Source organism: Dacryopinax primogenitus (assembly GCF_000292625.1).
Source record: "Dacryopinax primogenitus strain DJM-731 SS1 chromosome Unknown DACRYscaffold_2, whole genome shotgun sequence".
NCBI classification, from domain to species: domain Eukaryota; kingdom Fungi; phylum Basidiomycota; class Dacrymycetes; order Dacrymycetales; family Dacrymycetaceae; genus Dacryopinax; species Dacryopinax primogenitus.
The window spans coordinates 1,516,654-1,530,877 of record NW_024467199.1 but is presented as its reverse complement, the minus strand read 5'-3'; the positions used below and the strand labels follow the sequence as shown (position 1 = coordinate 1,530,877).

General features: G+C 52.1%; 7 protein-coding genes across 7 annotated transcripts; 2 read left to right on the top strand and 5 right to left on the bottom strand.

Moving 5' to 3' along the window:
- Window positions 1-81: 81 nt before the first annotated feature.
- On the top strand, window positions 82-1,933 carry DACRYDRAFT_113777 (anthranilate synthase component; the record flags this gene model as incomplete). Its single annotated transcript, XM_040769697.1, has 7 exons — window positions 82-112; window positions 162-375; window positions 426-548; window positions 602-1,210; window positions 1,275-1,482; window positions 1,543-1,850; window positions 1,902-1,933. The coding sequence occupies exons 1-7, from the start codon at window positions 101-103 to the stop codon at window positions 1,931-1,933; spliced, it is 1,506 nt and encodes a 501-aa protein (XP_040632621.1). The 5' UTR covers window positions 82-100.
- Window positions 1,934-1,956: 23 nt separating this feature from the next.
- DACRYDRAFT_75068 (ribosomal protein S2) lies at window positions 1,957-3,004 on the bottom strand. The gene is made up of 2 exons (XM_040776106.1): window positions 2,805-3,004; window positions 1,957-2,757 (listed from the first exon to the last, which is right to left on the bottom strand). The coding sequence occupies exon 2, from the start codon at window positions 2,750-2,752 to the stop codon at window positions 2,036-2,038; it is 717 nt and encodes a 238-aa protein (XP_040632620.1). The 5' UTR covers window positions 2,753-2,757; window positions 2,805-3,004; the 3' UTR covers window positions 1,957-2,035.
- Window positions 3,005-3,305: 301 nt separating this feature from the next.
- On the top strand, window positions 3,306-5,478 carry DACRYDRAFT_20123 (heat shock protein 70). The gene is made up of 3 exons (XM_040771803.1): window positions 3,306-3,412; window positions 3,466-3,730; window positions 3,782-5,478. Exons 1-3 carry the CDS (start codon window positions 3,354-3,356, stop codon window positions 5,300-5,302), a joined length of 1,845 nt encoding a protein of 614 aa, XP_040632619.1. The 5' UTR covers window positions 3,306-3,353; the 3' UTR covers window positions 5,303-5,478.
- A 3,051-nt stretch (window positions 5,479-8,529) lies between these two features.
- On the bottom strand, window positions 8,530-9,816 carry DACRYDRAFT_20122 (uncharacterized protein). The gene is made up of 7 exons (XM_040771802.1): window positions 9,506-9,816; window positions 9,407-9,447; window positions 9,337-9,357; window positions 9,191-9,282; window positions 9,112-9,140; window positions 8,992-9,061; window positions 8,530-8,936 (listed from the first exon to the last, which is right to left on the bottom strand). The coding sequence occupies exons 1-7, from the start codon at window positions 9,678-9,680 to the stop codon at window positions 8,600-8,602; spliced, it is 765 nt and encodes a 254-aa protein (XP_040632618.1). The 5' UTR covers window positions 9,681-9,816; the 3' UTR covers window positions 8,530-8,599.
- A 237-nt stretch (window positions 9,817-10,053) lies between these two features.
- On the bottom strand, window positions 10,054-11,496 carry DACRYDRAFT_20120 (uncharacterized protein). The gene is made up of 5 exons (XM_040771801.1): window positions 11,188-11,496; window positions 11,095-11,135; window positions 10,930-11,042; window positions 10,792-10,881; window positions 10,054-10,742 (listed from the first exon to the last, which is right to left on the bottom strand). The coding sequence occupies exons 1-5, from the start codon at window positions 11,378-11,380 to the stop codon at window positions 10,292-10,294; spliced, it is 888 nt and encodes a 295-aa protein (XP_040632617.1). The 5' UTR covers window positions 11,381-11,496; the 3' UTR covers window positions 10,054-10,291.
- A 1,029-nt stretch (window positions 11,497-12,525) lies between these two features.
- Window positions 12,526-13,359, bottom strand: DACRYDRAFT_104208 (uncharacterized protein; the record flags this gene model as incomplete). Its single annotated transcript, XM_040767893.1, has 2 exons — window positions 12,526-13,153; window positions 13,208-13,359. The coding sequence occupies 2 exons, from the start codon at window positions 13,357-13,359 to the stop codon at window positions 12,526-12,528; spliced, it is 780 nt and encodes a 259-aa protein (XP_040632616.1).
- A 158-nt stretch (window positions 13,360-13,517) lies between these two features.
- On the bottom strand, window positions 13,518-14,058 carry DACRYDRAFT_104207 (uncharacterized protein; the record flags this gene model as incomplete). Its single annotated transcript, XM_040767892.1, has 2 exons — window positions 13,518-13,688; window positions 13,735-14,058. 2 exons carry the CDS (start codon window positions 14,056-14,058, stop codon window positions 13,518-13,520), a joined length of 495 nt encoding a protein of 164 aa, XP_040632615.1.
- Between the last annotated feature and the right edge of the window lie 166 nt (window positions 14,059-14,224).

The window sequence follows — 14,224 nt, the reverse complement described above, 5'->3', positions numbered from 1 at the left end:
CCAGATTCATCTCTGCTCTTAACCACCAACTGCTTCGTGACATTGCCTTTCCCACTCTCATCCTACAAACCAAACCACCCTGGAGTCCCTAAGCTATCAGATGGATATCAACGTGAGTTTATACCGCCCAAAGACACATGCATGACTCGGACTCCCTACAGTCGTTGGTGCCCAACCCCACGCTCAAGAGGGTGCAAGACGCCCTCATCGATCGTCATCTAGGCAACTGCATTCCGGTTTACCTAGAGCTCCCCGCGGACCTGTTCACACCATGCATGGCATATCTGAGAGTCGCGAAAGATGCGAAGTACTCGTTCCTGCTCGAATCGGTCATTGCCGGAGAGAACGTCGCCCGGTATAGTTTCATTGGAGCTGGTGAGCAGAGATAACTTCGCACCATGGGCAGCACTGATCCTCATCTTGAGACCCATTGCGGGTGATCAAGACTGGACCGGGGCTAGACTTCGAGGGAGACCCTGTCATTCCTTTGCAGAAGGAGTTGTCGATGTACAAATATGTGAAGATACCGGAGGTGCCCACCTTCACAGGTATGCTCGCACAAATTTGCAGCTCGTGACCACATCTGATTAGTGTCATTTAGGTGGCGCTATCGGGTATGTGGGCTACGATTGTGTAAACTACTTCGAACCCAAGACCGCCCGTAACCTTCGTGACCCTCTCGGTATCCCTGAAGCCTTTTTCATGCTCTGCGATACGATTATCATCTTCGATCACCTGTACCAATCCATCAAAGTTGTATCCCACGTCTTCGCGCATGCGACGTCGCGCTCCGATCTCCCGATTCTGTACGAAACGGCGGTGGCCAAGTGCCGTCGGGTGGCACGCATGATCCTCTCCCCGTATACCCCAGCAGTTCGTCAAGCTCCGATCGTTCTCGACCAGAAGACCACGTCGAATGTCGGCAAGGAGGGGTACGAGCGTTTCGTATCCGAATTGAAGAAGCACATTATCGCCGGAGATATTATTCAGGCCGTGCCTTCTCAGCGACTCAGTCGGCCGACGACGCTGCATCCATTCAATGCTTACAGGCATCTGAGGCAAGTGAATCCGAGTCCGTACATGTTTTACCTGGACTGTGGAGATATACAACTGGTCGGTGCCAGCCCGGAGACGCTTTGCAAGGTTACGCGAAACAAAGTGGAGAACCACGCTCTCGCCGGAACGGTGCGCAGGGGCAAGTCCCCAAAAGGTAAGCTTCGCATCCCCGTGGCGATCTGTATGGGCATATGCACCGGAACTGAAACGCTCCGCAGAGGATGAAGAACTTGGTGCGCAACTGCAGGCGTCGGAGAAGGACCGCGCGGAGCATATCATGCTGGTCGATCTTGCCCGCAATGACGTAAATCGGGTGTGCAAGCCCGAGACGGTCAAAGTGGAAGAGCTTATGAAGCTCAAAATGTATTCCCACGTGATCCATCTAGGCAGCACTGTAACGGGCGAGCTGCGGGCGGGCAAGACACGGTATGGTCTTGCTGTGCTGTGCCATGTGATGACTCAGGCTGACATTCATTCGCGTTTCAGATTCGACGCTTTCCGTTCCATCTTCCCTGCAGGCACCGTTTCTGGCGCGCCTAAAATTAAGGCTATCGAGCTTGTCCAGGACTTGGAGCGGGAACGGCGGGGCGTGTACGCCGGTGCGGTCGGGCGCTTCGACTTTGCCAGCGATGAGATGGACACGTGTATTGCCATCCGCACGATGACGTTCAAGGATGGTGTCGTCTACTTCCAGGCAGGAGGGGGCATCGTGTACGACAGCGTGGAGGAGGACGAATATATTGAGACGCTCAACAAGCTGAGGGCGAACGTCAAGGCGATCGAGGAGGCAGAGAGTGAGTGCATTGATTTGTTGAACTTCCGGACCGTGCTCATGTTGTTTTCAGAGTATCATTATGCTCTTCAGAACCCACAATAGATATAGTCGATGTGCGATGCTGTATGCGGTATTAATTAATAGCATACCGCAGTCCTTGTTGATGATCATGCTTGCAGCCAACACCACGCTAGATGTATACAACTAATACCCTCTCTGCCTATGTGCTCTCTGTGCTTCTTCTCGGGCACGTTTCTCCTCTTCTACACGTTTTCTCTTTCCATTCCTGGCTGCCACGCTCAATACGCCGGCTACGAGCTCCACAGTCCGTATGCTCTCATCGTTGGCAGGGATGGCATATGTAACAATCCTCGGGTCCGTATCGGTGTCGATAATGCCAATGGTCGGTACCATCGCGACATGGCATTCTCTGAGTGCACCAAGGTTGACCCTTGGATTAAGGAAAACGGCTGCGTCGGGCAGATAGTCGCCTCGGAAGATATCCGGTCCAAGGAGAGCAGCAGCATTCGTGAATGTTCCAGGTACCCACTTGTCCGATACATGGTATCCACCGTACCCCACCCTTTCAGCTGCCTTCTTCGCTGCCTTCTTGACCCCATCCACATGGGTACCAACGAACATGATGTTGCCTCCACGCTGTGCAACGAGCTGGAGGAAGTTGGCGGCACGGCGGAACATGGCTAATGTTTGATCAAGGTCGATGATATTAAGGTTTGCTCGCTGGCCGTAGATGTACGGTAGGAAAGCAGATCGAGTGCGTTGTTTGGTGTGGCCGAGGTGGGCGCCAGAAGCCATGAGAGCAGAGACAGTGAGCTCGGAAGGGGACATGGGTCGGTTCAGCGAGTGGAAAGCTTGCCAGGCAGTTTCCCGGGTTTGGGAGGAGCCAAGCTCAGAGAACATAGACCCTGATGGGATGAGAAAAGGGGTAAGAGGATATAGGGGGCAAACATACCGAGAACTTTTCGTCGCTGGCGCTCGACAACACTTTCTGCCCAGTCTTCGCGCAGCAAGGGACTGACCGACTCCGACGAGGGGGGCGAGGCGGGAGGCGGAGGCGTTGAGGATTCTGTCGAGGTATCATTCTGATCCAGCAATTCTTCAGAGGAATGAGGGGGGTTGTCGAGGACGTGGGTCGTGGTGGTTTGCGACGTGTATGCTGGACTATAGTCAGTGTCACACGACAAGTGCTAAGAAAAAACCAGGCGCACCTCTTGACCTCCACAGCGCTGGAGGGCACAACGATGGCGTGAATGAACGCCTCGTTGACGTAGATGCTTGATGTCGAAGTAATGAAGCCATCGTCGACCGACAGTGACGACGACGACGAGTTGTTGGACGATGAGCTCGACTTCACTGCAATGCGGCCGTTCAGAACGAGGCGTGACTTTTTGCCTCCGCCTGCCTTCCCTCCAACTTTTTTTTCACCGCTCATCCCTTGACCGCTTACACGGCTGTCGACCTCAACCTCATTCCTTTCATTCCTTTCACTTCAACAGTCAGCATGTCTGCTGAGGATATATTCGATGGTGCGATCGGTATCGATCTTGGTACAACTTACTCGTACGTCGATATATTCAAGCAAACGTGGCCCACTTGACTTAGCGCACGTCCAGCTGTGTCGGAGTGTGGCAGAATGATCGGGTGGAGATCATCGCCAACGACCAGGGTAACAGGACAACCCCGTCTTACGTTGCATTCAACGAGAACGAGCGTTTGATCGGTGATGCCGCAAAAAACCAGAGTGCCATGAATCCGCATAACACTGTTTTCGACGCAAAGCGTCTCATTGGCAGGAGATTTGATGATCCCGAGGTCAAGAAGGACACGCAGCACTGGCCCTTCAAAGTGGTGGACAAGGATGGTTCCCCTTTCATTGAGGTATGCAGCACGCGAACTAACCTGACTGACATTTATTGAACCCTTCTGCAGGTTCAGTATCTCGGTGAGGTGAAAACTTTCTCCCCCCAGGAGATCTCGTCCATGGTGCTGCTCAAAATGAAGGAGACGGCCGAAGCCAAGCTTGGCAAGACCGTTAAGAAGGCTGTCATTACCGTTCCTGCTTACTTCAATGATTCTCAACGTTTGGCTACCAAAGACGCTGGTACCATTTCCGGCCTCGACGTTCTCCGTATCATCAACGAGCCCACCGCCGCTGCCATCGCGTACGGCCTGGACCAAAAGTCCAAGGAGGAGAAGAACGTGCTCATCTTCGATCTTGGTGGTGGAACTTTCGATGTCTCCCTGCTGAACATTACCGGTGGCGTTTTCGCGGTCAAGGCTACTGCCGGCGACACACATCTCGGTGGTGAGGATTTCGACAATGCCTTGCTGGAGCATTTCAAGGCCGAGTTTAAGCGCAAGACGAAGCTCGACATTTCTGACGATGCCCGTGCACTCCGTCGGTTACGTTCCGCGTGCGAACGTGCCAAGCGCACCCTCTCCAGCGTCACCCAGACTACCGTCGAAGTTGACTCGCTTTACCAAGGCGAGGACTTCTCTGCTAACATCACCCGTGCCCGGTTTGAGGAGATCAACGCTGTGACGTTCAAGAGCACAATTGACCCCGTAGACAAGGTGCTCAAGGATGCCAAGATGTCCCGCGAGCGCGTCCACGACATTGTCCTCGTTGGCGGCTCCACTCGTATTCCCAAGATCCAAGCCCTTGTTTCCGAGTACTTCGGCGGACGCCAGCTCAACAAGTCCATCAACCCCGATGAGGCGGTTGCGTATGGTGCCGCTGTCCAGGCTGCTGTCCTCACAGGTCAGACCAGCGACAAGACCGCCGACCTGCTCCTGCTCGATGTTGCCCCTCTTTCCCTCGGTGTAGCCATGCAAGGTGATGTTTTCGGTGTCGTCGTGCCGCGCAATACGCCCATCCCGACCAACAAATCGCGGACGTTCACCACGGTCGAGGACAACCAGACCACCGTCACTTTCCCCGTGTACGAGGGTGAACGGACACAGTGCCGTGATAACAGGCTCCTGGGTGAGTTCGAACTCACTGGCATCCCGCCCATGCCACGCGGTCAGGCCGAACTGGTTACCACCTTCGAAGTGGACGCAAACGGCTTGCTTAAAGTCACTGCCATGGACCGTGCCTCCGGCCGTAAGGCGTCGATCAGCATCACCAACTCTGTTGGCCGTCTCTCGTCCGCTGAGATCGACCAGATGATCAAGGATGCCGAGCAGTTCAAGCAGGCAGACAAGGACTTCTCCGCACGGCATGAGGCCAAGTCCGATCTTGAGGCGTACATTCACCAGGTCGAACAGACCATCACCTCGCCCGAGATTGGCATGAAGATCAAGCGCGGAGCTAAGGGGCAGGTCGAGTCCGAGCTGGCAAAGGCGCTCGAGAAGCTCGAGCTCGAGGACTCCACGGCAGAGGAACTCAAGAAGGCACAACTTGGCGTCAGGCGGGCGCTCCAGAAGGCCACTGCTGGTATCCGGTAAACGGGCAGCACGGCGCAGGCTTGTCTAGACAGCGGAAGGCTGAAGTTGGGGTAGCGAGCATTTCTTTTTCCGCAAAATGATCTTGCATGTGCATTATGTGTGCCATGTTATGTGATAGGTCCCTGCTTCCATTACGCACCGTTCTGTTCGAGATCCAATGCATGATGTGAATATCCAATCAACCGAATCACCTGGAATGAGACCTGAATGCCACAGAAAGCGATCAATCTTCTTGAAGCGCGAAGTCAACATGCTAGTATATATATATGCGGGTAATAAAAAGTGTGGCACTGCATCGTCTAAATAACTCAAGGTGCAGGCACAGATGCACCGACACGCACACTCGTCTGGAAAACGGTCAGAGGCATAAGAGATCAACAAATACGACAACTTACCCACGCCTCGTCAAGTACCTTCCAGACTTTCTTCTCCTTAACACAGACTTCCTTCAATTTTGCGTCAATGGCATTTTTCTTAACCCCTAGATCCTTAAAGCTGGAGAACAGATCTTCCAGAAGCACAGGTCGCGGCTTAGTGCTCCCCTCGATTGCTTGAAGCAGAGCAGCCAGATGCTTCTCGGGAAATGGATTTCTGGGGGGAGGAACCGAGGACTTGACCTTACCAGAGTTGTCCACAGCAGGACCCGTTGATGCAGAGCTTTCTGGGCCCTCCTGCTGTTCTCCGTTCGAAATAACCTTTTGTGCTGTGGAAATTGGTTCATGGTTGACGGTCGGCGCGATAAACGAAAATGGATCGATAGGGAATGGAAAATCTAATGTCGGTCAATGTCGGTCAGCTTAGAGGTAAAACAGTTGTTACATACCGTTCAGGAAATGTATCCGATAATCGAGGAATGAATCATGCTCGCATAGCCCAATCGTCTCTTCGAAACATGGCCCCTTCGTGTAGGGCATAAGTGGCTGAAGAATCTTTCGACGTTTAGTCTTCTGCTCTCTCTCTGGATCTGCCTTCCTTTTAGGCGGCGGAGGGGCCGGCCAATCGAAATCCGGAGGTGGTGAGTTCGGGAGTTCATCCTCGTCAATCTCGTCGTCGTTTACCATCCAACCCGCGAACTCGTCTTCCTCATCTTCAGAGTTCGCTTCGGGTGTGGCGGACGCACCGTCGCTCATGACATCTTCCCCACCCTCATCTTCTTCATTCCAGTCATCCCCACTTTCGTAGGAATAGTCTAGGGTGGCAATATCGCGAGCAAAAGGTGCTCTTGGTCCGACACCAGCGGAGGATTTCGTCCAGGTGCCAAAATAAGCAGGCCGAATATTGTCATGGAACTGAAGCAGCTTGACCGGTACATTCCGCCCTGCTTTGAGTCGTGCACGCAATTGCCGCACTAGGCGATCGTCGCCATTGACTTCCGCCTCCGTGATTTGAGCCACAACGTCACGAACACAGTACCTGGCATATGACTTCCAGGTAAAAGTAGATGGGACGTATTTCCGAGATGATGGGACATCAGCAAGGAATCCCAAAAGAAGATCTGCTGCATGTTAGTCACCTCCTGACAGATACCGAGGAGCCGTACCCGTGGAACTTGAACAAGCGCTGTCGACCATGACAATGTCGCCCTCCGAGTCCAAAATGATACGTTCGGGTCTCGACTCTGGTTTTGAGAATAATGCAGTGATAGGTGCAAGCTCCACATCCTTCTTCACGACAAATGGCCGAAAGTACTCATCAAAATCTGATTTCGACGAAGATGCCTTGGAAATCGTTGCCACCGGCTTAATGACAGGCTTTGCATTTGCCTTCCCCAGCCAAGCAGTCATACTGGCGGCAGCCTTTGCCTGTTCCTGTGAAATATGAGTGATGTGAACTTCTTTCAGTTGTCGTGACTCACGGCTCCCTTCTTCTCCTTTGCCTCGGCCTTTTGAACAGCTCGCTCGTGTTTCTCCCTAACCAGCGCCAGTTGTTCGGCATCCACAACCTTCCGGGGTCGAACCGCTGATTTCTTGGCACTCTCTCCGGCGGACTGGGCAGACTATGGAACAATCAGATCAGGTCATCATCAAACACGAAGACGGAAACACGTGCCTTGGGCGTCTCTTGAGCTTTCTTGGGTCCTGGAGTGACATTTTCCTTCTCTCGAGGTTTCGGAGTCCTATCAAGAACTTTGATTGCAGAATCCTTCAACACATCCCTGGAGCTGGCTTTGTCCTTGTGGTGTAAAAGCTTGGTTCGTTCCTCTTCGTTTAAGGACTCGAGCAGGACTGGAACATCGCGCTTTGCCTGGCACGTAATGAAGAACGGCACAATATCTGGAAAAGATTTTGCGGACCTGCTCTCGCTCGGCTCTGCGCTTCACTGCCTTCTCCCGCACCTCTGGCGGTATCATCTCCAAGTCTTTCACCTCCCATCTCCATAGTGACATGGCCGCGGATGCGCCATCAATCCCATAGTTGATACGCTCGCAGACTCGACCAATCGCATCCTCCAGAACGCCTAGTGGTAGGTTCGCGGATTCATCATTCTCTCCCTCCGCGTCATCACTTCCTGTCTCTGGGAGCAGTGTAGACTTCATTCGTTTGGCAAGTGCGTTCCCGGTTTTATCACTGGATACATGTCAGTGAACGAGTTAGGATGCTACAGGCTCCACTTGCCTTTCGAAAGCGAGCTTAGCAACAAGCGGTAAATGCGCTTCAGGAATAGACGCAAGCGGCGCAGTTAGACTATGTAGCATCTCATTAAACGCGACCATCTCTACATTTCGCGTTAGACGACATCAATATCCGACAAAGGACGTAGGACGCGCCTTTCATTGTTGTCATCGTCCGTTCCAATGGGAGCAGCTTCTGTCTGAGCACCAATTTCCCACTCCTCAAATCAACCAAACTTGATGGTTTATTGTTTGTTGGCGTAGAAAACGTGGATTGTTTTCCCGTTTTTGGAGTTTGGAGCGCTTCAGTCAAATCGATGGTCACAAGCTTTTTTGCAGGAGACTGGCAGTCCATGTCCTCTGTGTGATGACACTTAATCATGAACATGCTCACGCGTGATGGAAACGTACGAGTAGATAATGCACAAGAGATGCTAACTACATCCATCCCACCATCCGCCATCTGGTTCGAGAGTGAATGATATGTATGTTGCGGAGAGAGGCAGTGGACAAAATGGACGTGATGTGGGAAGGATGCGACGCGTTGGACGCGTTCACCTTTCATTGTCTTTACGTAAGCATATTGCAGGTCACGCGCCAGAGCTCCTCATTACGTTTTTTAATTAATATCCAACTACATAGCTTGGTATCTGCAGTGTTTGGGTACCATCCCTCATTACCAACGCTCAGTCCTTGCTTCCCGCCATCACAATTTCACCGAAAGCTACAACCAAATTCCCAGCGGCGGCCATGTTCCCTGTCACTGGACTGCCTGACGCGGTAGGTGAATCTGTCGATGTTCCAGTGCCACTCGTGCCACCCAATGATCCACTGCTGGATGCTGTTGTGGATGTCGTAGACGACGTCGATAAGCTGGAAGCTGTAGTAGACGTCGTTGTGGTGCTGGTAGATGTCGACGAAGTGGTGGTCGTTGTTGTGCTGGTCCAAGGTGCCGGATCTGTCGAAGATGTGGTTATGCTGCCACCATTATCGCCCGAAGGGGGATCATCATTGAACCACCACCTATAGGATAATCTCTGTTCAAACCTCTCGGATTGGGAAGAACAGGCAAACGTACGTCATATCAAACTGGCCAAGGCTGGTGTCCTCAAACAGAGAGAAGAGACCTGTCGAGAGGTCCAGTTGACCTAAGGGCGCCTCAATACACCGGTTGAGGGTTACATAGCCTGTGGCTTACCAACCGCATCACAAGAGCCTTGCGGACACCTTGAATTCGTAAGCATTTCTTTCGTCTCAATAAAATTTGCTCTGCTCACTCGTCAAGGATGGTAGCTACCTGTTGCTGGCCATTATACTCGATAGTGATAGACTGGAAACACTGTGGGGCAGGATACCCATCGCCAAATTGCTACATCAGGCCTAATGAGGATCCGAGCGCCAATATGGAACGGGCCAGACCAACCAGATAATTCAGTGCCACCATCTGCAGCAATTGTCAGCACACAGAAGTCACGGAGGTATGGCCTTATTACCATATCACTTGGAACGTTAGTCTCTCCGCATGCACCCAAACCTAAGTGGAAAGCGTCATAAGGCTATTTTCCCACACGTTGTGAGGACTCGTTACTGACCAACGTTGAACCAGGTTGCACGTCCAGAAAAGGTCTGTCCTCTTTGAGTCAAGTTGGCATTTCTTGTGCCAAAGCCTCGGTGTCGCTTGTCAGCACGCGTAGTTTGCTGCAGATGTGCGGCCGAGACAAGCCCAAGTAGCAAAGCCGTTGAAGAGAGCTGCCAGATTGAAATCATAGTGATGAGACTGGTTCAACGAATCTTTGTGACAAAAAGAGTGTGAAGTGTAAACGAGTGTATGTTTTGTAAACGAATGTGTGTTTTCCACGCACAACTAGTGCGCAGGACTGAAGAAGGTATACGGGTGAAGAGCGAAGATGCAACAACGTAATCCTGCCATTAAAGGTTCACAGGCACAAGAACAGCGTTGGCTTGACAACAAGAAACCTTCTCGCCAAGAAATCCGACAAAATCGGAGGCCGAGACCTCTTCGGTGTTTGGTCAGCACCGGGCGTTTCAATAGGAGGAATATTCTATCCCCTGAGAATAAGCAAATTGATGTTTGATCGCGGTCCCACATCATTGTGGTTCAGCCCAGCCGATATCCGCCATGAAATATATCCATTATCGAGTGTATCGATTTGACTATGAATAAGAACCCGTGATGGCTGCGCCGCACGCTGAAAAGTGGTAAACCTGTCCCAGACAAGCGTGCCAAAATAAGGATAGAGAGGTTACAAGGAGTGTCTCGCGAAGGAATGTTGGTATACATGGAGGGTATATGTGGCTCGCGAGGTACTCATTCGTGAGAAATCCACGGAATCACGAAAGGATAGCAGAGGGGATACTCATGACTTGCCACCAGCGACAATGATGTTTCCGAAATTGACGACGAGCTGACCCATGCCGCTCAGATTGTCCCCAGTTGACCCGGCACCGTCCGTTGGTGCAGAATCCGCCACGTTGAGGGTGGTCGGAGTACCCGAAAGAGACACAGAGGAAGCGGAGGAAGAGGAGGAAGAGGAGGAAGACGAAGAAGAGGATGAGGACGTCGAAGTCGGCGTAGTCGAGGACGACGTAGACGTAGATGTAGATGTCTGGCTAGTCCAGGGAGCCGGATCGGACCAGGGGGTCGATGTTGCCGTGGGTGTATCGGTTGTCCAGGGAGCAGGGTCGGACCAAGGGGTTGAGGAAGACTGCGGCTGATCGGTGGTCCAGGGGGCTGGGTCCGACCACGTGGAAGACGTCGGTGTTCCTCCGCCGGCCCCACCACTGTCCGAGCCGTCGTTAAACCACCAACTTGCCAGTATGTCAGGTATATGTTAAGCCAATCCTAAGAGGAGCGCACGTCATCTGGAACTCTCCGACACCGGGGTCCGCGAATGAGTCAAATAGACCCTGCGACATGTCGAGATCACCCCAGTCGCAAGTAGGGCATCTGTAACGTTTTTAGGTATTGTCTCCACGAACTCGATCCAATGCGTACTCATCAAGAATGGTAGCGACCTCAGTCTCTCCATTGTACGAAATTGTAATTGACTTGAAGCAATTCGGTCCAGGATACCCATCCCCATATTGAGGCGTATTGAGGGCGACCATCTAACACAGTGTTTAGGGGACGACTCCATCGCCCTCAAATGGATTGACTCACGAAATCACTTGACTGACTGTATTGGCCACAAGCGCCGAGGCCTAAATATTACTTTAACAGATTGGCCGATGTGCAATGATGAATTAGACGCACCGACAATGAACCACGTCGCTCGGCCATTGAACGTTTGACCGTCCTGCCTCTCAGTCACATTAGTCCTCTCCTGCAATGCAACGGCACGATCATGATGGCGGCGAGATTTTGCATGGGCAATTCCATGGTTTTGAACAGATGCGAGGGATACGATTGATAAGAGGCCGACAGAAAGCAAGGAACGGAACATCATGGGGACGAGGCGGTTATCCAACCGCAACAAGCTTTAATAAAGCAGTAAAGAACGTTTAGTCAAAAAGAGTGTGAGTGGCTAGTGAGCCGAACGGGGCGAGATAACCAGAGAATCGTCGTCGTGGGGGCGAGCAGGACGTCGAGAACAACCAAAACATCGACGTTGACAAGGGTGAGTGGTATATACATAGTGCTATTCTGGGCAGCTCATCGGGATCAATTCCGTTGACGATACGACCCTTCCTTTGGAACGGGACCCACACCACGGTGTATTTATAGCCGGGGTGCGTGCGTCAGTATTGGGCTATCTAGTTACTTTAAGAAAGAGGTTTAGGGGATTATTTTTCAAAGCAATATGTGTTGTGTATTCCTGCAGCGCAAAGACTCTCCGCAACTAATGGAACAGGAAATGTAAACAATTAAGTTGGGAATGTAGATGCCGAGATGCCGGGGGAAGATGCCGAAAGTCTGGTTCCGCTCTTGTGCCGTTCTTTTCACCTTTTCACCTACCAGTTGGCGCTGACCTTTCATACTCTCGCAAAATTAAGCACTTCGTTAGACTCGCAAATGCCAAACTTGTTTTCTTTCCAGCCTCGCCCCTCATACTTATTCGTGTCTAATGTGCGAAACGTCAGTGAATTGCCTTTCTGCGCAATGTAACCCGGCAAGATGTCATCAACACTTTGCATGTTTTTTTTTCTGGATTCCATTTGATATCACCTGAAAATATGGAACTCACTTTCTGAACGTCTATTGGTTTCCCGCTTGTTCCGGGAAACTTGCCGATGGAACCCAGGCGACCTGGTATCACGGGACGTAGCAACTCCATTTATGGGCATCTTCCCAATTATTTGCCAGCCCCAATCCAAGCTCTTACGCTAGATTCCTGATAGGTCATCCAAGTAAATTGTGCCCGGGGGCCATTGGTGCAACTGTGTCTACGGAGTGGGGTGACCGGAGGACACAACTCCAGCCTCCCGGGAAGAACAGGCATAGCGCGCTCAGTTCCCGGTGTAACACTGATGACCTGTACTTGAGTGTCATTTCATATATATAGACAATACTACTATAGAGGAGTACAACATGATTTAGAATGAAACTCGGGGAAGCGCCTATGCAACCCACTGAGGAAATGTGTCTAAGAAACTACCCATTTCCAATGAAACGGCCAAACCAGTCCCAGAAACGGTCCCAATAATCGCTCGTGGCCCCAGAGGGAGCCAGCACTGGTTCCCCGTCCTCGAATGTAGCCACAGGGTGATATCCAGCCTGTTGGGTGTTGTATACAGCCCGACGACGCCGAGCTTCGGCACGTGCTCGCTCCTCAGCTCGGGACTTGGCTTTAGCGGCAATTTGGGATTTTCTCCGAGCATCAAAGAGTTCTGGGGTCGTTAGACCCCCCGGCGGTTGAGCGTTCAACGCAGGGTTGAACGAGTAGCGAGGATACACGGGCAATTCCGATAGAAATCTGGCACGGAAGAATTCGACAGTCCTAGCTTCGATATCGTCGCTCTGAGACGCAGCTGTAGTCACAGCGTCCCTCGTATTGCATAGAAGCGGAGAGACATTCAGATACGGGCTTGTATGTTCAACAGAAACACTCGCGCGGTTGTGGGCGTCTGTGTTCGTTGTGTTAAAATGACTCGTCTCTAGGGTGGCATAGGGAGGCGGTGCATCGTTGTATCCGACATATCTCTGATCGCCGAGAGAGCCAGCTTTGCAAGATGATTCTTCCTCCGGCGCTTGAACATCGAAGTAGTATGCCGCCGAACCACTGGAATTGCTCACTTAATCTGGTTGAGTGGCAGTGATAAGATGAGGGTGATACTCATGGGAGATCGCTGAGCGGACTGGAGACTGAGCAGACTCCGTATTGTCGCCAGTCATGTCATCTTGAGAAGTGGTGAGAGGAGGGTGGTGCTCGTGTGGAGCCACTGAGGGGATTGGAGACTGAGCAGATTGGGGTTTGTCGCCAATCATGCCTTGATTAGTAATGGTGAGACGAGGGTGGTGAACGTGAGCGCAGTGACAGGATTCCGTTATCTTTGTCAGAAGTTGTGAAGAGCTGCTGTCACGGTTGTTATATATATCAAATAGGACAGAAGCAACCATGCGTACTCTAGTAGAGAGAATTCGGCTTAGAAGAGATTACACGTATGGGTGGATAAATGTCTGGTTGTGAGAGGGAAATGATGCAGGACAGCGGGGCAGCCCGCCTTGGGAGTCCCGTGGCAGACGCCCAGCCATCCCTGCTTCCGGTGATGCCGGAGGCGTGCTTTGGCAGCGTGAGCGATGTTCTCCGTCGAGATCTGTGCTTGTGTCAGTCCCTGTAGAGGAAGCATAGAGAATACGCACCTTCGCGTGCTTCGGGTTCACTTCGAGGGAGATGATCTCCCCGCCCTCAGGCAGCGCCTTCGCCATCCAGATAGTCGAGTAGGCGCCGAGCGTGCCCACTTCCAAGATCTGCTTCGCACCGAGCGTCTTGGCGAGCAAGTAGAGGTACTTTCCCTGGGCAGCAGAGACGCTGATAAGGGGGATGCCGTTCGCGTCTGTGTTCTTCAGAGCGAATTCAAGCGCTTCGTCCTGTGAGAGCAGGTACTTGTTGTGGTACTGGTCAGTCTTGGTCCAGTCGGCGTGCGTCGTCGCTGGGCGGAAATGGTGGGGGTGTGGAGTAGACATGGTCGTTGCTGATTTTTTCGGTGAGGAGTAAGAGGGTGATGGTGAGAAAGAGTACGGCGCTGGCGGTATTTATGCCTCGCACTACTAGGTGTATGGACCGGACGTTCATTGCCCCGCAGCAGAGAGAGTGGAGGATCGTGACATTGCACATCATCATCTTCATGAA

Excerpts from the sequence above, each read along its gene's own strand:
- DACRYDRAFT_75068 (XM_040776106.1), bottom strand. The coding sequence starts at position 2,752 with ATGTTCTCTGAGCTTGGCTCCTCCCAAACCCGGGAAACTGCCTGGCAA.
- DACRYDRAFT_20120 (XM_040771801.1), bottom strand. The coding sequence starts at position 11,380 with ATGATGTTCCGTTCCTTGCTTTCTGTCGGCCTCTTATCAATCGTATCC. Across the intron at positions 11,136-11,187 it reads AGCGACGTGGTTCATTGTCG|GCCTCGGCGCTTGTGGCCAA; the intron begins GTGCGTCTAATT and ends AGTAATATTTAG. Across the intron at positions 11,043-11,094 it reads ACAGTCAGTCAAGTGATTTC|ATGGTCGCCCTCAATACGCC; the intron begins GTGAGTCAATCC and ends ACACTGTGTTAG.
- DACRYDRAFT_20122 (XM_040771802.1), bottom strand. The coding sequence starts at position 9,680 with ATGATTTCAATCTGGCAGCTCTCTTCAACGGCTTTGCTACTTGGGCTT. Across the intron at positions 9,448-9,505 it reads TGCAACCTGGTTCAACGTTG|GTTTGGGTGCATGCGGAGAG; the intron begins GTCAGTAACGAG and ends CTTTCCACTTAG. Across the intron at positions 9,283-9,336 it reads TGGTGGCACTGAATTATCTG|CAATTTGGCGATGGGTATCC; the intron begins GTTGGTCTGGCC and ends GGCCTGATGTAG.
- DACRYDRAFT_20123 (XM_040771803.1), top strand. The coding sequence starts at position 3,354 with ATGTCTGCTGAGGATATATTCGATGGTGCGATCGGTATCGATCTTGGT. Across the intron at positions 3,413-3,465 it reads GATCTTGGTACAACTTACTC|CTGTGTCGGAGTGTGGCAGA; the intron begins GTACGTCGATAT and ends GCGCACGTCCAG. Across the intron at positions 3,731-3,781 it reads ATGGTTCCCCTTTCATTGAG|GTTCAGTATCTCGGTGAGGT; the intron begins GTATGCAGCACG and ends ACCCTTCTGCAG.